The sequence below is a fragment of the Rhipicephalus sanguineus genome, chromosome 11, assembly GCF_013339695.2.
Source record: "Rhipicephalus sanguineus isolate Rsan-2018 chromosome 11, BIME_Rsan_1.4, whole genome shotgun sequence".
NCBI lineage: Eukaryota > Metazoa > Arthropoda > Arachnida > Ixodida > Ixodidae > Rhipicephalus > Rhipicephalus sanguineus.
Genome location: NC_051186.1, coordinates 3,686,044 through 3,708,827, shown reverse-complemented (window position 1 = coordinate 3,708,827; position 22,784 = coordinate 3,686,044). Strand labels below are relative to the sequence as shown.

At 47.5% G+C, this 22,784-nt stretch overlaps 1 protein-coding gene across 1 annotated transcript in view; it reads left to right on the top strand.

Annotated features, from left to right (window-relative positions):
- Window positions 1–14,110, top strand: part of LOC119374227 (protein toll) — a 99,093-nt gene extending 84,983 nt beyond the window's left edge. The window contains exon 8 of the mRNA XM_049410835.1: window positions 13,146–14,110. Coding sequence (XP_049266792.1) covers window positions 13,146–13,449 — 304 coding nt within the window. The 3' untranslated portion in view covers window positions 13,450–14,110. The remainder of the gene's footprint in view (window positions 1–13,145) is intronic.
- The last annotated feature ends 8,674 nt before the right edge of the window (window positions 14,111–22,784 follow it).

Here is a 22,784-nt window from a genome sequence, read left to right as displayed (position 1 = left end):
AGATTATCAGCGCTGTCGAAGTAGCTGTCCTGTTGATGTACTGTACAGTCAGCCACAAAAGTTTACGGACCACGCGAGCGCGTGGCCAAATGCCTCTTCGTGACATTTCCGCTACAGCAGTGACATTTCCGATCGACAGCAGTGCTACGCCCAAGAAACATCCATTCCTTGATCGATGGCCTGTGTATTTGCCCAATAGGCACGAATATATACCACCTTTAGCATAATAACGCGGCGCGCTTTTCGGCAGAAGTGTGAACGTGCTTCTATCTCGAGAGCAGTCGATCAGTAGAACTGTTATCAGTCGCCACCTTTCTCACCTTTCTCGCGAAGTGATATCTAAGCAATGCACAGCCTTCGAATCACATCGCGGTAGCCTTGATTCTGTTGTCAATGTAGAAGTGAGACGCTCATGCCGCAGATAAACGCTTTGCCTGAAACAACGAACAAAGAGTGCTCTGTGCGGCAGTAGAACAGAGAGAGAGAGAGAGAGAGAGAGAGAGAAAGAAGAAGAAGGCAGGGAGGGTAACCAGATGCGAGCATCCGGTATATTACTCTGCACTGGGGTGGGGGAAGAGGGAATTGAAAGAGATAGAGAGAAAGAAAAAAAGATATTAGTAAGAGCAAAAACGCGACCACATACACACCACCGCGTTCCACTCAGAGTCGTTCAGACAGGCTAGTCGATCGCGGGAAGCCCAGTAGCGCATATGCGGCCTTCCTTTACGACGTTAAGTCTGGACGATGGCGTAATATTCTTTCTTTTGACCGAGGCTGATAATATAACTTGTTGAGTGCAATACAAAGCGATTTTCTTTGTGTGCTATACTCCGAGCAGTTGCGCCGAACATGTAGAATCGTGTCTTCATCTTCGGAGTGTACGCAGGCGGCGGCGTCAGCCATTCCTATGGAGAACGCATACGCACGGGTAAACGCTACGGCCAACCACAGTCTGCACAGAACAGTAGCGTCGCGTCGTAGAAAACTGCCATACAAGTGAATAAGAAGACTCGTTTCCAGCTCAGAGCTGCGGTCGACGGTAGATGGCGCACCACTAGGTTGCGCGGACCGGCAGTTTGGCGCACACTCGCGTGGTCAGTTAACATTTATGTTTGAGTATACACGTAGCACTTCATTTACAGTCCGTGTGGTGCTCCGGCCACGTTGACACCAGCATCTCTAACCATTCTCTTGTGTAAATTGTGCTAATCAAAAATTAATTGAAGCAAGTGGAAGGAAGCGCCTTCCACTTGCTGTACTTGGCACCCACAGTGTACTGGGCACTCACAGGTATAGAAGTAGTGAGACAATGCCAATATTACGCAAACGATGAGCAATATTAGAACCGCACTTCGTTTGTGTTGCAGATGTAAAGCCGACTCCATGTCGGCTTTGCATCTTGTCCTAGAGAGCTGTTTTATTGCACTACCACGATATTCAAGGAAGCCTTCACTGAAAGTGTTCTTTTAGGTCTGTTTTGCAGGTATAGTACAACGCATTCATATAATTAAGACGTATTCGCATTCCGCAAACGTAGGTGCGGAGCCCAGTAGTTAAGGCACTCGTCTTAGGAGCATGATGAGCTAAAAAATGCATGAAAAATTCATTTTTTTTATACATTCATTTCGTAATAGCGAGCACCGTCTTATGTCTGAGAGAGACGTGCGGACTCAGAATTTTCTGGTTGGTTGGGAATACAAATCCTAAAGCAGACAAATAGAGAGAGCAAGAAAAAAAGAAAGAGAATGATTCTTGGCGAAGAGTATTCTAACCTGCGTACCCGTGATCTGAAGGAGAGCATCTTAACCACACGGCTATCCAGGCACGCTAGCATGGCATAGCATAGCATTTTATTGTATGGTATAGCAAGGGGGTTGGAAAGGTAAGTGAGGGTGAGGATGATGGTTGAGAGGGTAAGGAGGAGGAGAGAGGGTGAAGCATAGAAAGAATGAGGAAGAGAGAAATAGAGGGAAAGAAAGGCAGAAAGAGAAAGAGAGATAATGAAAAAAGAGATTGAAATCAATAGAGATAGAAAGAAAAAGATGGAAAGAAAGAGAAAGCAAGCGACAAGGAGAGAAAGAATGGGAAGAAAGAGAAAGAAATATAGGAAGTGCCGGAAAGAGAAAGAAATGAATGCACAGAGAAATAAATAAATAAATAGAAAAAAAGAGAAAATAAAGACATAAAAAACAAAGAGAAGATAGAAAAAGAGAGGAAGAAAGAAAGGGAAAACTCAAGCGAAACAAAGCAGGCCGCCGAGATAGGCACTTCCTTCAGACTTGGCCCAACAATTGCGAAGCTACCTGAATTTTTTTTATTTGTTTCGAACAAGTTAGATTGTTCATGAAGATTATTTTAAATGAAGTTTCTGTCTGCACGTATTTTTATTGAATGCCCGAGCTGCAAATTTGTCTGACCAATCTTCTTTGCGATGGACGTGTTTGCCTGTTTACTGAGGTGGCTTTTCTGACGGAAGTCTTTGGTGAAATTTTTCTTACAGACTTTCGTGCTAAAAGAAAGTACCAGCGGCGGCACTGTCTAGATATTCGCTACGAACTCGCCGCGAATTCGTAGATCTTGATGGCGCCTGAAAGGGCCGACATAACTTATTGTCAGCGAAAACTAGTATTCTGAGCCCCATTTTCTGTTCTAATATTGAACAAACAATGGAACAATCAATGACACTGAAGTACTGAAAGAGTAAGTTACGGGTGTGAACTTACTAACTAAATTAGTTGTCTATAAAATTGGGACTGGTTGGCAACGGACAAGTAACCGCTCGTGCTATCAACGAAGGGTTCTGAGGTGAAAACATACTTTGGAGAGTTGTGGTTTAAGAATTAGAAAACGAAAAGTCATACAACTTTCTGCAATACACGAAGTGGGCTCAACAATATTTAGGCCCATCTCGTCAGTAAAAAACGTCCCGCCAGTTTGCCACCTTGCCTAGTTTTCATTTAACTGTTACATAAGATTGAACAGTACTTGGTTTTCAAGTTTATGCTGATAGGTATATTAGCACGTGTAATTTGCTTAAGAGCAAATGACACGTGCTCACTTAAAATGATTTACCGCAGTACTGAAGCGCCTGAATAGTCAACGCCTCACTTCTTGTTCGCTTCTTGTATCTTTTTCGTTAGACAATCCATTGGTCTGCGACTGCAGAATGGCTTGGCTTATGGAAGATGACAGCGAGATTCAGGCGACAGGATTCGCAACATGTGCGGAGCCATTGTGGCTTAAAGGGAAATATCTTGGCCAATTGGCAGACGAAGATTTCTTGAGGTGGGAAGGTGAGTGCGAGCCTGGATGTCAGTGTGAATGCCACGAAGGATTACTCGGAGGACGAAAAATTCGTGCGAACTGTTCGTCAGCGACTGTTGGCAAGATCCCCAGAGTATTCCCGGAAGGTACGACGCGATTGGACCTCAGTGGAAATCAACTGCGTCACCTGGATGACACTATCAAAAGAGCGGCACCGCATCTGCAAGTGCTGTCACTGAAAGACAATGCCCTGCAAAGTATCAACGTAGCCTCTATTCCGGACACCGTAAAGTCTCTCGATTTACGCGGCAATAAGCTGAAGCGACTGCCGTTTTCACTGGTCACACAGCTCAGCCTTACGTCCATCTGGCTGTCAGGCAACCAATACACCTGCGACTGCGCTGACTACAGCTTCAGGCAGTGGATACATGCACACCAGAACGTGGTGAGTGGGTTGACTTTGTGAATGCAGTGAGGTTGAGCATAAAAATTAAGAATTTTCTCAGAGTGCATGAAAAATCGCTTGTCACGAAAAATTGCTTGACCGTAGTGTGTATTTCTTGAATCAATTGACATTCTTGCGCACGGACAACGCCCCTGAATCGCAGGTTACTAAGGTACTTTCCATAAACTCGTATCCTCTAGTAATTCCTCTCCATTAACTAGATTCGCTGATAATATTGTATTGATGACTAACTCAGGGGACGAATTGCAGCTCATGCCTAGTGAATTGGAGAAGGAAAGCATAAAGGTAGGTCTGAAAAAATAGGGTGCAGAATGCTGAAGCAACGTGTGACAGTGTCGGAAGAGATCAGGGCTGTGCGATAGGTAGCGAGACACTGGAAGTGGTGAAGGAATGCGTCCACTTAGGGCAGGTAGTGACCGCGGAGCCGCACCATGAGATTGAAGTCACCAGAACAATATGAATGGGGTGGACCACATTCGGCAGACATTTTCGCATCATGCGTGGTAGTTTACCGCTGTCCCTCAAGAGGAAGGCATATAACAGCTGCATCTTACCGGCACTGACCTACGGAGCAGAAGCCTGGAGACTCACAAAGAGAGTTTCATTTAAATTAAGGACAACACTGGAAACAATGAAAAGGGAAATGATAAGAATATCCTAAAGGGATAAGAAGAGTGCAGAGTGGGTCGGGGAACAAAGGGGTATTAAGAACAGCTTAGTCGAAATCAAGATGAAATAGGCATGGACAGCGCATGCAGCGCTCAGGCAAGATAACCGCTGGTCATTAAGAGTAACCGACTGGATTCCAAGAGAACTCAAACGTGCAAGGGGGAGAATGAAAGTTTAATGGCAATTCAGATTAAGGCGCTTGCGGGTATAACGCGGCCGCCGCACGCACAGGACCGGGTTCATTGGCGCAACATGGAAGGGGCTTTTGACGTGCAGTGGTCACGGTCAGGCTGATGATAATGATGAAATCCGCGGACGCTGACAATGCATTTTTGCGACATGGGCTCATTAATGCTTTCGCATTTAAATACGTGAAAGTAGTGTGCACTATGTGGCCTATGGTCTTTGGAGAAAAATATTCTTGCTCGCTGATTTATGCATTGCTTTTCTGACGTGGCTCTTGTCTCTCACTTACCTTTGATAGGTTCGGGATGCGAGGGACGTCATGTGTCGAAAATGTGCGAACCTACTTGTGTCACGAAAACAATTCGTTACGCTGGGGCAGAATGATCTCTGCCCGGCAGCGATACCACGAGGAGTGGTGTACCTCCTGTTGGCTTTCGGTACGTATTATTGTTCCTCTGGGAGCGGCTAGAGAATAATTGATCACTTGTTGAGCTTGCATGGGTATAATAAACCTGGAAGGTCTTGGCAGTATATTCGTTCAGTGAAGGACGGTCATGTGATGTTGGCTTCTGTTGTGCTTCCTTTCGGAATAGCTGTAATAATGTAATCCATGTGGAGGCACAGCGCTCTTTCGCGTGTCCAGGCACGACATTGTATTGGATGTACAAATGTGTCACGCCGCACAGCGCCATTCACGGGGCTAACGTGGTGGACGTGCGTAATCATAACACTCAAGGTGTTGGTAGATTAGTGAGAACAAGGGTAGAACTCGCTTTCTAGTTGGAGTGTAGGTGTACTGTGCAATTACACAATGTCCCAGGTTATCGCCAAAGAACCTCAGGTCAACACATAACTTTGAAGGAGACGTCGACCACCTTGAGCCGCAAGTGCTCATGCTCTGTCGGCAAAAGAGAGGCTGTGATCACGAGGTGTTTTCGACTACGTTGCATTATTATTGTGCGCCGGCACTCTGACTACTTCCGTGTGAAAAAAATTCGAACGATGAATCGTGTAGCTATGTAGTAATGCTTGTACGTGGGGTCCGAATAATTCCGCATTTGAAAGGGCTTCTTTAGGAACGTTCGGAATTCCAGTCATGACAGGCAAGAGGCTAGACATCGGCGAATGTGTTATTGTGGATTACGAGGGCAGGGAAGCATGACATTTGTGCAGCGCTGTTATTTTGCTTGAGCGTTGTAAGTACGTGACTAAGTGAAGCAAAAGACAGGAGTACTGATACAACAATGCAGTTGCGAAATTTTGTCGGCCTTATGTTTGGAGATAGCTTCCATGTTTTTTAAAGTGATTGTCATACACGTTCTTGCTTTCTGTTTTACTTGGTTGCCCAACAGGTATTTTGGTGTTTCTATTGGCGCTATCAGCGGCTTATCTGCGCTACAAGCACGTATTAAGGACATGGCTGCGTGGCCACGGTATTTCTGGTTTGGCGTGCTGTGTCCTGGAGGACGACACCGAGAAGCTCTTCGACGTGTTCGTCTCGTTCAGCAGCAAAGACATCGACTGGATACACGGTGAAATCATTCCGGCACTGGACACAATGAACTTCTCGTACTGCACTTACGAGAGAAACTTCAAGGGTGGCTATCTTCTTCAAGACATCATTCGGGACGCTGTTGCCTGCTCGCGGCGGACGCTTCTAGTCCTGACAGAGTAAGTAGCTGTTCCGTCATGCTTATCTAACCGAGGCAAGGAATTGAAAGTTCACATCGTGGAGGAAAGTACGGCGTCCAGCAAGGAACGCGCAAACGAAACACATAGTGCAGGCATCGGTGTTTGTGGTTTGAATTTTCGACGCCTGGACGCCCAAGTCACTGCTACGATGAAAGCTCACTTACCTACCAACTAGCTAGCAGTTAGTGGCTAAGGTAGTTGCTGACCACCAACTATGCATATGGACGATCGGTCGGTGTTCCTGGTGTCGGCTCGAATGAAGATGGTGGGATCGGCCATCGAATTAATGACATTGGAAAGAACAGATAACAAATGAAATAATCTTTACTAACGGAGGTATAGGAGTGTTTGTTTTTTCTATAATGGTGATACCAGTGACGCAATTCAACGTGCTTGCCCTTCTTGACAGTATCGCGGTAACATTAGGGTGCCGAAGGGGGCTTTCAGGAAGTGTGTTTTTTTTTTATTTACTAGTATTTATTACAATGATAAACTTGAAGGAGAGAAACTGAATTAGTTTTGCACAAAGAAAAGCTAAGTCGTGCAATTGGGTAGAGTAGTTTACTTAATAAAGCTTCAAATTTTCTAGTGGAAGGACATCTGCTGTACAAAACAACACCCGATCTGCTGAAAATCGGAGTTGTTTCGGACTGAAGATTGAGTACGCTGCTAATGTATACATTATCGCCGTGATCGTTTGCTATACTAAGTTACAATCGGAGAGAAAGGAAATTACACCGTCTCCCGCTAAAGGGGACCATGAGGAGATGCGAAGCAGCGTTTCGGCATGTCGAGCCCGCGTTTCAGAGGTTGATTGGAGAGGGGGAGTGGAGCGGAGGTGCGTGGAGAGGGTTCGCGCATGCGCAGTAAGGGTGGTCACGCTGCACACCACCACCACCACCACCGGATTGAACTCCGCCATAAGATGCTTCGCATCGAAAATTCACCGACGACTGTGATACTGCCTAATGTGATTTATGAGCGCAGCTTCGTGTTGGGGCAACGCCAACTGTGTTTGAAGTTTTGGCTATCCGCAGTTGTAGCAATGTAACATTCGTTACAGATTGCCACAGAAACTGCCAGCGCTCGAGTGCTACGCGCACCACTCCGTGCATTGCAGCCGTCGCGAACCCAGCGAAACGCCGCCAGCACCGTTACGACCAAGGAGGATAAACTTGGTTACGACAAGCGAAGCCAGCCGCAGTGCACGTGGCAGCCCTGCATGCGCACGCTCCGACCAAGGCGCGCGTGACGGAGGAAAAAATCAAGCATATCCACGGAGTGAATGAATGAGTGGGCGAAGCTGCGGAGGCCGGTAAACCGTGAATCTTCCGTGAATTCTGCCCGTACATTACGACCAAGGAGGATAAACTTGGTTACATTGTTTAGAAAACACCTTGCGTCTTTCGTTAAGCAGCTGGCGTCTTTTTCGTTTTGCTTTAGAAACATCTGGCGTTCTTTCGTTTTGTTTTTACAAAACATCTGGCGTCTTTCGTTGGTTTATTTCATCAATCAACGGCGTTTTGAACAAAATTTTTATTGTTTAATCACGCACAGGAGAAATCTCACCAGGCACTACCTTGGAGGTAAACAATGGCTGCTAATGGGAATGAGAGACAGAAGAAGTCGGCTTTTAGCTACCACTTACACTTCTACAGAGACAGAAGAATTCGGATTTCAGTTAACGCGCACGCTGCGAATTTTTTATTGTTCAACAACGCACAGGAGAAATCTCCCACCGGCACCACCTTGGAGGTCAAAGGGTAAGACTTGTTACTCACTACTACGAGCACGACGAGGGACGAACGGGTGCCGCCTTAAGGAGCTTCGCCCCTAAAAAGGGAGGTTAGATGACAGTGGCTCGTGATATCGACAGACTCCGCGTTTGCTCTCTTTCGTCCTCGTTCACTCTATCGATTGCGCCTACCCAGCCAACGGCGCCGCCGTTCAACGCAGGAACGGCCACCTAAGAGATGCGCTCTAAAATGGCAGCTCCGGCTACAGCCATTACTGTCGCTCTACAAAGGAAAGTTTATTGAACCGGTACACGCAAGCGCTAGAGACGCTTTTAAAACTAAATACATAGAAATTGCGTCAGTGTAACATATACAAACGCTAGACGTAATCTCATGCAGACTGCAGTAATACACTTTACGCTACCAAGCAACTATAGAACAACAATCATGTTAACTAAAAGCATCGTCTTCTCAAGGAGAAGGGACGAAAAAAGAAAAAAAGGGAAAAAGGAAGGGGGAGGGGGAGCGTAGCAAGGGGATTCCGGTAACTTCTTTTTTCTGAACTCAGAATGGCGCTGTTGGAAATTCCAGTTTCGCCCCACGTAATGCGGAAAACCGAGTGTGCCAGCGCCTCAAGAAGGCATCAACACCACTCACTTTCCAATTCGTCACCTAGGTATACGAAAACAATTTGATAAATACAGTGCATGGCTGGGAACGCAGCACGCTGTGGTTGTCAACGAGTTTCTGCCTGGCAGCGACGTCTCCAGATCACGTACATTGTCACCAAGAGTATCAATTGCACAAACATGCCGTTGTTCCTTTGCGACAGCGATGTAGCTCTAACTCCAAAGGTGCGCCGAACAAGGTGCCGTACACCTTTAGCAGCAATGCATTCGAATTACGCATGCTTAGTGGTCTCGGACTGCCCACAGTTCGCGCATCTATCGCTTGCTGCCACGTGCAAACGGCGAGGCGTTGACGCGTCGGTAACACGCTCCATCCGAAAAAAGTTGCATAAATGCTGCGTCCAAGCAGTTCCCAAGTGATTCAGATAGCTCACTTTCGGATACAGACCCACGTTTTCTACGCTGGTTTCGGGTCAGGAAACTTGAACTTCCTGGTAAATTTCGTCAGGGATTGAGACAGCGCTGTTCAGCCAAAAGTAATAGCTAAGGTAGTAACGGTGAACCTTTAACTCTTAATAAGCGTAGCATTTACATAAGCCGAGAAAAAGTAGTTATGGTTGTAGCGGCAATCAACCGGCACGCCGCGGTTCTGTGGGTGGAATTGCTATTTTCGCTTAGGTTGTAGCCGAGTATTGGCGGCGAGGAGTTACGGAGTCGCCCTCTATCGGACGCGCCTAGATTGCGTGCTAGGTACGATACCGCCGGCGCGCTCGCCATAGGGTTTGCTGTGGGCGCTCTACAAAAATACCTCGCGGAAGCCCTCTAGCGCACTTCTGTAAGTTCCTTTGAAATGAAATGTGTTCTTTACTGTCAAAATAATCATTTTCGACGACCTGGAAGCACAAGATAGTCCACAGTCGCTGTCTCTTTGCAGAAAACCGAGCACCCGCTTCACGCGGTCACCGCGTTGGAGACCCCTGAACCGGCCTCTTGCGTGAAAGGTAGTCACTCGCTGAGTGCAAACTATGTGGAATATCTCGCTAGAGTAGACAGCCTGTATAAACAAGCGGATTATAACAGAAAGAAAACTCAAGCCAGCGATCGCACGGGTTCGCGACGTCTGACGGTGCCTCTGCATGTATGTTCGTACTGATGGTTGCGCATTTGCTACGAGCGCGTTTTGGCGCCGCGCTGTGAACTGTAGACCGCAAAATATGAGACTTTGTGAGTACACAAACAACTACTGTTGCGCGGACGCTATCAGAGCCGTTCAAAAACAATTTTGTTACAACTACGGCTTCAGTGCGCATGGCAACTTTGCGTCCCGACGATTCAGTGTTGTTTTTTTTTCTGTCTAAATTCTTGTACGTTTCAATGTCATTTGACAAGTCGTCTCGCACTACGTACTGATCGGTCTTCTCAGCGGGCAAATGCTGCTGCTTCTGCTTTTTTATTCAGTGCATTCGTTTCGTGTTGTGCTCACACAAAACGTGAGCAAATGCGACGCCTTTTTTTAATGCTCCTTAATTATCGTTCCCTTTGCATTCCAGTGAACTTGCCGCTCTCTGTCATCAACAAATTCATAGACCAAAGCTTCACCACTTCGAGATTGCTGGTGGAAGGAGAAGCAGTCTACGAGTCCGAGCATGTAGTAGCATGCATTGCCAAAGAAAAGAACGAAAATACAGTAACGTTCGCCGGACTTGTTCTGCAAACGTCGGCTATGAACTAGGACCCACGTGAACTTGAAATAGCGGTGAATAAAATAGAAGTTATTGCAGCAACCAGCAGCTGCAAAACAGGATAGCAATTATTTGGCGAGTACCCCAGCAATTTTGGCAGAAGTGTCATGTCTAACGCCAACAGGGTGGCATCTTTCTCACGTAAATAAATGAGGCTCCAAGAAAATACATGGGTTTGAAGAGGCCCAACGTGAGTTTGAGAGTGGCACAAATAAATGTGGGCAACGTACATAGTGTTTGCGTCAGGGGAACGCACGCTTGACTGAAAAAATGTTATTGCCGACATAAATGCAGCACACAGCCGCAGCATTTGACTCTCTCGCTATATACGTCGACCAGCAAACGTCGCTTAACTTATGAAGGCGAAAGCCTTAGGTGCTTCTTCAAACGGGAAGATTCACCGGCGGCGGCGTCAAGACGAGTGACTCAAAAAATAATCACGCCATGACGTCACCTTATGACGTCACCATGACTTCACAGATCTCCTAAATTTGTAACTTCATTATGACATCACCATGACGTGACATGACGTGATGTCACATGATGACGTATTCAAATAACATGGTCGCTTTGAATTGCCTCCGTGATCGGTCACGGAGGCCGTGCGAAACCGCGTTAGGTGCAGAACGCTTTTGGAGGGGGGCGCGGGAGAATCAATACATTGACTGACAAGAAGATGGCTTTCGCCTTCTAGTCATCTTTGGCGAATGCATAAGGGACCCTGTGAGTTTTTTTAATTCAACGTATCTAAACAATGACTTCCGCATCTGCGGCCGATTTTGTGGACGCTGAGCACGGGGCCGACGATCAAGAGGTCGCCCGGGAGGGTTCTGAGAGTGTATCGCACGTGGTAAAAGGTAGCGCCTTTTTCATCTTGTGGCAGATAAGCATCATTTGCCGGCGGGAAGCGCGCGCGAGCCATAGTCTCAGTGCGCGCTGTCTGCTACGAACATCGCAGGCCAGACGGAGCAACGAAAGTCTTCGTCGCGGAAGTGCTTGTTGCACATGAGACTCGAGACTCGTAGCCGATGGTTACTTGCCGGTTCTTAGCTTTACAACCCATGCTTCACGCAGTTTCTTGTCCCGCGGTTACCGGTGCAGGCTGACACTGGGATCCGTTGCGTAAACCCGGCACTGCGGTACCGAGCGGTATAGGCCCATGTTCGTCGCCTTCGGAGGCAGCCACTCTATTACATAGGTTTCGATTGAGTAGAAAATGCGAGGAAACTTCCGTATTTGAACAGACCGCAGCGCATGTGGGACTTGAAACTCGTTTTCAAAGCACGCGGCAGCGCTCCACAAGCAGCCGACGCGGCCGCTGAGACCACGTGTTCCTGCCAAGCACGTCACGCCAACGGCGGCGCCGGCGTTTCCAGTGGTGGGCCTCGCGGCCAATATAGAGTACTATGCTGAGCTGAGTGCTGATTATGATGCTGTAATTCAGGCAATACTATGTTATTGGCATTTAATCGATAATGTCGCCTGTGTGTCCACTGGCTCATTTATTACTAAGGCCATGCACCCTGACACCCAAACTAAATGGAGATGCTGGTGTTCGGGGTGAGGAAACATGCATGAACTACAGCCACAATATAGCGGACGACTAAGCAATAAATATGATGATTGGGCATTGATATGAAATCTCTGGCTCACTGGGATACTTTACACCAGATTCAATAAAGCACTACTTTTGGCTAGTTGGTACATGTTTAACATAGGTTGCGGAATACTGCGCTGCGTGGGCATAATTGGGGGGACACTAACGGAGGCACAGACAAACACAATCAGAACAAAAGGGCGCAAACTATCAACTGTAAATATTTCGTGAGGCGCCACCTGGGCCTGCCCCTCGATAGAAGGAAAGAGAACGAGGGAAGGGGTCAAAATGAGAACACAAAAATGTGATCAATCAAACTAGATAGTGAAAGCTGATATCAAACATGGTGCGGGGAGCAATGTTGCGCAGCGCTCGTCAGTTCGCTCGTTTTTGCAAGGGTCGGAGCGTTGCTCTTAAGAATTCAATTTCTCCTCTTCTTAGCGACAAAGTAGGAATTCTTGCGCATGCGCCGAATTCTCCCATTGCCATGCTGTAGGTCTCAACAATTTCCCTCTTTCGCTCTTTTTTTTCGTGCAAAACAAGACTTTGGTCTGTTCAAACAAGGGCCTGCATGTGCCCACCTGTTCTGGTTGTGTTTTTCTGTGCCTCCGTTAGTGTCCTCCCTGTTATGCGCATACACCGCGTCTCGATATTCCACAACTTAACGCCAGGTCAGCTAAGAAGCAGCTCGCAGGCGAAAAATCATTTACCGTTTTAAAATAAATTAATCTAAATCACGGCGTCTGCAAGCGGCTCTCAAACTCTATTCTCTCGCCAACGGACAAAGCAGCAGCTTGATGCTCAGCCATGGTAGTCGTGCGCTTCCTTGAATGCTTGTGAGCATGCAATAACACATGTCGTTGGCTATTATCTTCATGGAACTGTATTGGTTGCAGTAGATTACTCTGTGTCATAGAGCATCAGAAAGCCGTCTGGCATGTAAAGGTAGATTTTGCGTTATTGGTCTTGCCAGTGGTGAAGCTGCCTCTGCATGAGAGAACCGTTATACATGTGTGGTGAAACGTTCCCAGGCAGCTATTCCACGTAATTCTATCGCAGCGCGGCCTGGGAACTTTTGAACACCCTGTGCATACGTACCTCTGTCTGTAACTGATTTATGCATGTTTAGAATGATTGAATGTTAAGTTTATTATTGCACTGCAGGAACTTCCTGGCGAGTGAGTGGTGCCGCTTGGAGTTTCGGTTGGCGCACCAGCGCGCATTGCAGGACAACATAAACCGGCTAGTCATTGTGCTGCTGGACGAACTGCATCCCAGTGAGCTCGATGAAGACCTGCGGCTGTACGTGCGGTCAGCGAACTACCTGCGTTGGGGCGAACCGAACTTCTGGGACAGGCTGCTGCACTCGCTGGCCACGAGAGGCGCCCAGAGAAAGCTCATCGTCAAGGGGGAGCAGAGGCTGACGCAGTTGACTGACAACACCACTGGCGCAATCGAACTGACGTAGGTCATCTGAATAATGCATAGAATCCACTGAAGAACGGACACGGATGAAAACTGTACGCACAGTGGACACGTGGCATAAGAATTAGTAGAACTCTTTCTGCTTGTATACGCTTATTATTTTCATGTATGAAACGTTATTGGTTGACAAGATCATGTAACCCAGCCTAGGTATGTTTGAACTCCCCAACCAATGAACTGTACCTCACTGAGCTTAAGTTTCCGAAAGGAGTGCTTAAGCCCATTGAGATCAACGAAAAGTAAACCCAACGAAAAGCCGAACGAAGCATATGCACCTTTCTGGACACATACCAACCAGTGCCCCTTGCGGCCGCGGCTAGAAGCTAGCGCGTTTTCAATGGAAAGAGCCGGTTTTTTGCGAATGATTAAGCGTACTGGGCGCATGGTGAAAAACGCAGACCACAAAGCGCTTCTATGGACCGAAACGCACGAGGCGACTGCAGCGTTCACGTCGTGGTAACCTTAAATTTTGTTCCCAGAGCACGTAAAGATCGTACAATTTGTGTCTGTGGAAACGACGAAAATTTTGGCCGGTTATTCGAAACAAAATGCTCACTGCGATAAAACTAAGACAGCTATCTTAATGGACAGTAGATCGCATGCAGTTTGGAATCTCAGCTTTCGATTGATGTCATTCTCACCTTGCCGCATTTGGTGTAACATTGTTCCCTAAAGCGTTGTTTGAAACACAGTCCTGCAAATGAATGTGCTATAACACAAGCGTTTTCATGAATTAGGATTACAAGAAATCTCGCAATGACATTTATTTATGATCGGTGGCTTTGGTTTTCTTGCCGGGCTGAAGATTAATAACGATACAAATAGAGATGGCGCCTAAAGCGAAGGCATCTCCAAGTGCTCTGGAGATGGTAAGTTTGTAGTTCTTTGTGAACTAAAGCAACGCTGCACTTCACGGAAGACGGGCGCCGGCGGCACCGTGTTCATTGTGCTGCCCGGCCAACACTGGCAATGGGTTTCGACGCCAGTCGTCCCCCGTCAAGACAACATATCGTGCGGATCGAGTCGGTGTCAGGCTGTACACGGTGAGTGCGAGCAGCAAGAGCACTGTGCCAAGAACTACCACCATCCAAGGCAGCTCGTGAGTCCACCGACGGCGTGTTGCTGATGGTTCACCGCTCGCTGTGGCCTTATGGCGAACGTGTTTGGCCGCTTTCTTTTGTCGCCGGAACGCCTACGGTAAAGATGATTATTATTCATATTACAGTGTACAAAACACATGGACTGAGTATAAATAGACACCACGAACGCAGGGACACAGCACTTTGAACTTTCAAAGACTCCAGATACCAAAATCTTCCATGATATATTTTTTTATGTGGAAGGTCTTTCATTGGGAGTCCTGAAAAATACCGCAAAGTACACGATAGCGTCCCCAGTAGTTTAACGCTAGACAATCTACATGGTGCATTTCACGATTTCGGAAATTCCCGCCAAGTGGCGGAATATGTCGGAGTAAACACACGAACAAGAAGGTAACCCTCCGCTTTGCGGCAGCAGGTCTACCGAAACCCGCAAATCTCTACCTGGCAACGAGGCCATTTTATCGTCGCCGGACAAATTTCACCATGAGCGTCTGCCGAACGCTAGAATGTGGTGGTGCTAACCAATCTCGCTTTATTGCGATAGCAATTATATGAACACCCAAGGCGCATTTTTGCCGCTTCGTGTGAGTCTTGTTGACGTTCCGCATAAAGGAGACTTTCGGACTAACCTAAAATCAGACTATACAGTAGTGCTCGAATCGTCACTCAAAACGGTAATTTTTAAAGTAACCAGTAGGCAAATGGAAGGTACGAGCCCTTATACATTCGCACTGCAAACCACGAAAGACGCAAAAATCAACTGACTATATCATTATATGCGAAATGTAAGCTCATAGGCCGCCATTTAAGTATTTGCAATTAACGGACACTCCAAAGTCATCAGAAGAATCTAAAGCATTGGCAAACATTGCTGAGTGAACACAAACATTCCAAAGCATTCTCAGAGGTAGGCTAAAAAAATTTGCAGTGGCTTAGCTCGGCTATGCCAGGATATACGTAGCGTTAGCAAAGGTTCAGCTGATTATTCTTAGCTTTCCAGATTGTCTAGGGTTATTAGCCTTTTTCTGTCCATTCTTCGTACGCTGAACCGCTAATTGCCAGACAACTACATCCGGATCCGATGAGATAAGCTTCTCGGCTCTTCTGCGCCGTTGAGCAGCATTTGCGCTCTCCTTCTCTATGACGTTACCCACCTGCAAGCGCCAGTCAGAGGCGCTATCAATCGGCTCTAGCGCAGTGTCAGACGGCGACTGCACAGCGAAGGCGAATAGCTGCGCGCGCACTGGCGCCAGTGTGTCTACCATGGCTACGACGTCACTCTTCTCGAATGCGCAGACCAGCAACGGCGAGTCGCGCGCGGCGGTGGCGGAGAGCGCGTGAGTTCGCGGTGGCAGAGGGAGCGCGGTGGCGGAGAGCGCGCAGAGCGGTGAGCCAGCTGTGTGACATCACTGATCCTCGCGCATGCGCAGCACGGCTCATGAGGATCCATGCGAAATCGGCTCCGGCTAGGCAAGTGTAGCTAACGCTACAAAAGTAGCCGCTTCTAAGTATCCCATCCCTATGGAGACAGGTACATCTTGTATTAATCGTCTGTAATCTAGTCTGGTTGACAGACTGAGCACGACAGGAGTAGCTTGGCGGCTAACTTTTCAGCAGCTTTATCATCCTGACGTCAATGCTCCGTTTTCAATGTATACCTAAATAACCGGGAATAATGGCTTCGAGACAAAAGCATGCGCGCTCTTATCTGCATTTCATCAACGAGAAAGTGGTTTAAGACGTTCGATGAGACTTTAGGGCATTCAAAAAATCCTACCGCTACTTCCCAGGCTGGATCCATAGCGCTTGTGCTCTTCTTCTTCTTCTTCTCCTCAGTTGATGGTTCACACCCAGTACAGTAGATTGGCCAAGCAGTGATGATGATGATGATGCAAGCTTTATTCGGGTCCAGAGAAGACGCAGGGGAGACCCCGCGCCACCCGGCTAGTCCTACGTAGGGACAGTGAAGAATTTTTTTCCATTTGGTTTGTTTTGTTTTGGCGCCCGGAGAAAATGGCTCATACCCATGAGGTGGATTGGCTACAGTGTCAATTGTAAAGGGAAATGAGTGAAAAAAAAGCAACAATACTAAATGCAATGCAACATCAGAAAGAAAGGAAAGGAAGAAACGCAATGTAAATAAAAGAAGAAAGTGCTACGGGAATTTAAAAAAAATAGGCAGAAGATTGAAAAAACAATTGGCCGCCATCCAGCCCTGCGAACGTGAATGTCCAGTGAAGCTATATCAATCGCCACACATGCTGAAAGGGGGGGGGGGGTATTATTACATTAGAGGAATGGCAGTGATAATCGCTTTTTGGTTGCTGTGGTAGACCATGATTGGTTCCGCGACCATTTTCGGCAACACGAACTTGCTCCTTTCGTCGAGCATTGTACTCACGCTGTTCTTCTGGTGTATTTCATGTTTGTGGTCTACCAATGGCAGTCTCAGGATGAACTGAATGGGTTGCTAGCGGGTCTTCCTTTCACATATCAAAGCGGGAAACTCACGCGGGGAGAAGGAAGGACCGTTTGACGTCAGGCGAAGCCCTCTTGTCAAGTGTAAAGCAGCTGCAACCTAATCATTACCGAGAACGCGTGGGAGGGTGTTCCCATTGTTCACAGGCCCCTTATCATCCAACATGCGGTTTTGATGCTTGTTTTGTGGTTTTCTTTATTAAAACGAATACTGAGCTCTATGCTGTATACCTGATTGCAAAGCAAGATATGCCGTTTGCCTACAAGTGTAGAAGGGCCCCTATACCACCCAGAGGTGGAAATTCAGTTGTGGCATTGCAGTTGTGCACGCGTATACTGCGAACGCTAGCGGAGATGCACGCGTTTGCTCGTTTCGCTCTTCGCTACGCTGCGTTCATCGGCTTTTCTGTCCACCTTTCCGAATGCCCTTCCTCAGTGCCCGAGATAAAAATGCAAGGAGTGCGCCAGCGTCTGTGGTAACGCTGGTGAGTGTTTGAGATAGCAACAGCTGCGGGCGCGCGCGCTTATCCTCGCCCCTAGCAAACGGAGCATGTGGTGCGAGAGAGTGTAGGAGAGTGTAGGTGCAGTGCTTCGCCGCTCCTTCTCTCGCCGTTCGCTCTCTCTCCACCCTGCGCCCCACTCTCCCGTCCGCTCGCGCCTCACTTTCGACCGTTCGCTGGCTGGGCGCCTCTCAAGAGCATCCGGAAATGTGTGCTCGAGACGCCGCTGTGAAACGCCAACGGCGACCACAAGGCTGAGATTATGGCCGTCAGGTACAATGTCAACACAAACAGGTGCTGATGAATGTGTAAATAAATGGTTACGGTACAAATCCTCATCTCGTCATTAATTTACGCCATTAAAATTACTACGCCGTGTACTCTCGGCGCAAGAAATGCATTCGCATTTCCTCACGATTCCCTTCGGGGAGGTGGGGGCATTTTTTTTTCGACGGCCGACGCTCTGTTCACCGCTACCAGCATAGAGTGTGTATTGCTGTAGTTTGACTTTCCATTTCCCGGCCGAAAGTTCGGCGAAATAAAGAGTTTCATCTTGGACACACCGACTGCTGCCTTCGTCGACGTTACGACCCCGTTAAAATATGATCTCATAATCGTGATGGCTAGTTGTTTGGTCAAACGTTATTAACTGCCCTCAGGGACGCGAGTATCTCGCAGTGGGCTCCTGCTACTTTGGGACGGGCAGGCTAAACCTGACCGCCGCATCGTGGGCTCTCTGGAATGCCCATAGCCGTGTTGGTCTTATGCAAAATTTTCGCAACCTTCAAGTTTTCTGCGCTACATTTGAATAATAGTGTCGTGGTAGGTTATGGCACACATATATGCAAATAGAAGGGCGCAAGATAATGGGGAGAAAATATGAGCTCTTCTATATTATATGTCTGCTAACCGGTACACAGTTTGCTGTTCCAAAGAAGGAGCATAACTAGCCGTCAAGCTGCTCTTAAAGGGACACTAAAGGCAAATAACAATTTATGTCAGAGTGAAAGCTCAATGTGTGACAACGTCTAAAACGGCAGTATTATCAACAGCAGTGCCCTACTTACCGAGAAATTAAGCTAAATGTATCACACGATGAACGCCACGAGTGGGACATTTTGGAGGTGATCCCGATGACGTGGGAGAGTCTGAATACAATTAATCTCTAGTAATCAAACTAGCTGCAATAAAAAAAGAACCTTCCGTGCATCAAGAGACGTAATAAAATGCTGCTTGTTCGTTTCTGTTTGAGTTTGAGAAAAGAACCTCTTTGGCGTTGCCATGGGTAACGGCGCGCGTGGTTCAAAAGTTCCGTTTTCTCCGAACTGCGCTTCGCCCGGCGCCCTGCTTCGCTCACGCGGTCGCGTCTCAGGGTTGTTTCGGCATCGCGTACTGCCGCGTGTGTTTTGCACGCTCGTGAAAGTCGCTCTGATAGAAAGTTCGACAAAATACCGCATGCATGTGATGTTATGCCCGAATGGTGCGCGCCGCCAGTGCACACCGCCGCGCAGTAAAGGCGGGCAACGTTGGGCACGGCAACAGTGACGTGCGAAATACCGCTTTCAGGCGGGTGATTTGAAGTGCGCTAACGCGATGCGGACCAATAAAACGTGACTTTATTTCAAAATAATCACTTCCTTGGCATAAAATTAGCACTACGAGGTTTCTGGACCACTATTTCAACAATCAACGTCGACTTAATATTTGCCTTTAGTGTCGCTTTAAGAGGAGACATCGGGTACTTAGATGTCTTGATATTCTGTGTGTGCGTTTGTTTGTGTGTTCTCGTTTGCGGTCCGTTCATGCCTCTGTGTGCGTTCTTGTGATGCGTACTTAACATGGTAATTAGTTGGAGTAATTAACGGTCGTTCATTAGTGCACGAGGACAACGTCGTTTTGCTTTTTCTTAAGTTGATATTACATATGCTTTCGTAAGAGAATCAACTTTATATGACAATGCACAACGCACATATAAACAAAATAGGCGTAAAGCTCTAGTTGGCTGATTGTGGTCCACTAGAGGTGGTACAGTAAATAATTTACTAGAGCGGCTACCAAGAATTTAGTAATGGACAACCATTCGAGTTTGTGCTATTCACCTACTAACCAGGTAGCGAACTTCGCTAACCTGCATTTTACTACCGTCACTCGCTAAGGGGTTAGTGCTTTTTGTGACGAGTAAACGGTGAGCACTTAGTGAATATTGCAACCTTTCTTCCTAAGAGTGTATGTCACTATTTATTATTGTATGCAGAAGCGAGGTACCCACTAGGCGTCTGTAAGGCGTTATGAACACTGTTCATGTTATGGCCGATCACGATGAAAAAACTTGGAGGACCCTTGAGCTTTGCCTTCAAGAGTAGAACGCGATAGCGTAATCGGGCCTCGTGCGCATCGCATTCTCAACTGCTAGCCTGGTTTTGGTTCTCGGTGCATGCATCAACCTTGTCAAAGGAAACGAAGGACTGTGCGCGTAACATTGGCCGTTTCAGACTATCCTAGAATGCCTACTGCAAGCACAATTGTTAAGTGCCCACTACGCCATAATTATTCCTTTTTCCAATCCGCGAAGGGCCCACTACGCGTCCGTAAGGCAACACGCGAACCTACGCAGCTGTTCACTTTGTTAATGCCTTTGCTGCTGGGGATCCTTAAATATGTCTGAGCGCTTTGTAATGGGTGGGCCTTTAATACACCCACTCGTTGCGCAATTCACATGTTTTGACGCCTGGCGCTATTCCACGCTACTGCCAGGCAATAGTACATGCGTGTAGGAGACGCCTTCTACTACATGACATTCATATTGCGTTTTTCTTCTTTCTTTTTTTCACAGCAGTTTCAAGAAATACCGTGCTCTGTGGTAGAACACCTGTTTGCCACCTAGGTGGCCTGGCTTCGATTCTCACTCGGACCCGAATATTTTTATCATTTATTTTATTTGCCTCTTTCTCGACTTTTCGGTCACGAACAAGATGATGATTTTTCGCTCACAACCAACGACGCCGTCACCGACGCCGACACCAGAATTTCTTCGACACGAGCTCTTTAACGCTGTCGCGTTAAAACTACGGCTGAGTCTTTTGTAACGGGTGGGAAGCTCAAAACCGCCAATTTGCTATGCAGTTCGTATTGTGTAACGCGTAGTATTTACTCTTCGTTCATTAGCGCTCTTCATTCACTCTTCATTCATTAGCACATTCAGTGCCATGGAGAGTGGCGTGTCCAGGTGTCCAGACGATACGCACCATGTGTAACAATGTCTGTGCTGATGTCAGGATACGGTGTGTGTATGGTGTGACCATTCCTTTCGCTATGTTCCTGTAGGCGATTTGTGAATCAATGACCATGGTGACTCGTTCGTGAGGTGCCGGTATTCCTGAGATGGAGTGCGTGACCGCGCCCGTTTGACCGAAGTTCCTACTACTTTTCCGAGCAGAATAGACCCCCCCCCCCTTCCCCACCACGCCTTCCTGCTCCTTCGCCCGACGGAGCTGGTCGGCTCATTTCATCCCTGGTTGAGCTGCGCCTGTCGGCAGCCTTCGCAAGCTTTCACTCGCAGAACATACCACAGGCGAGGTGATATCTATATGGACATTACACGCAACATGATGGCGATGACAAAAGTGCGCCTCTCTTGTCCATATATTTGCAATTGCAATAGAACTGTTGGGACCCCCTATGTAGATTGTGTCCCTTCCGCGTCTGGAAAGCAGCGGGCAGGGCTGGTATAAATGTTGTGTAAAGGGCCCCTCACCAGGCCGGACAGTGAATTTTAGTTGTGCACTGTAAGTGGTACCGTGCCCGATTGAGAGCATTCTACCGCAATAATATTTCAAAGTGGTCCATTACATCCTTGAAGCAGCGCTAAAAGACGCAGACTAAGAAGGTACACACTAACAGGACGAGTGCTGACTCGCAGCTGAAAAATTTATTTGAAAAGAATACCCAAGAAAACAAGAACGAAGAAAGGCAAGGAAAATGTGTGCAAGAGCACAATGGGTAATATGGTCTATAATGTAAGCATTACGTGCCAGAACACATACTAAGTAGGAAAACAAACTCTTTTTTTCCTTCAGCGACAATGATGCCTGACTGACGCATGCGTCGCCTATCCTTTTGATATGGAAGGATTTTATCACCTCTCGAGTGACCTTGCATTTGTGTGATGACGAAACCTTGGTATCTGCAAACGCGGAAGAACAACCACACGTGCGTGAGTGCGACGTGAGGTGCGAACCTTAAACCGGCATGGAAAAGGGGAAAAAAGTTACGTTAACGCGCCTATTGACCTTGAGCTCGCGTGATGCAACGCGATTGCTCTCTCCCTCTGGTTCGTGTGCGCGACTGCTGCTCACTGTGTAATAGCGCACTACGGAGCGCCGCGCCGGCACGTGGCTGCACCACGTGGCAAGAAGCGCACTTGATCCAAACGTTCTCTTGATTGATGTCGGCTATTCACTAATAGCGTGCTCTCTGTCACTCAACGTCAAACGGAAGGCACCCCACCCACTGAAGAGAGTGAGTAGGGCCTCTGTATTAAGAGAGCGCTTGAGAAATTGGTAACTTCGCGTTCCGCTTCTAAACTCGCCTTCAGCGCACGACTGTAATATTTGGGTGAGCTGTTAGAAAGCAGCATCTGCTTTCCGCAGGATGCGCGCTCTCACCAAGCCCGACGGGTGGTTCATGACCCCTTTAGCACCCCATGGTCGCTGTGCAGAGCCCAGAGATGTGAGTTTGAATCGTTATCGCTATCTATCGCATGCTTGCCATTGGTTGTTTTGGGTGGCCCGTGCCGAATTTTCCGCTGCTTTGGATTTGCATATTATTTGTGGCGTGTGGTGGCATGTGGTCGTAATAAACTAAGTCAGCCAAAGAACTCGTCTGTGTTCACACAGGCCTGAAAGCCGTCACGGTCGCCACTTTACGCGAACCATGGGTTTGGGGCCCGGCTCTAACTGATAGGGCTGCTGCGATGGAGCTAGCCAGCGACTGCCACTCTGCAAGTGCGTGGTGCGATCCAAGGATGGAACAGCATCGCGCGCGCGGATCTGTGTGGTATATGAATAACCCCTATACTGTGTATATTTGATTGTCCTTACTTTTACAAATGTCTCACACATACAAATACCAGTGTTTCGCACAAAAGCATGTTTATATTCTTCATCACTATATCTTAAACTAGTATAGTAAAATACTACTGTAAAGTAGTACCCAAGTTGTGTTCTTCAGATCTGATT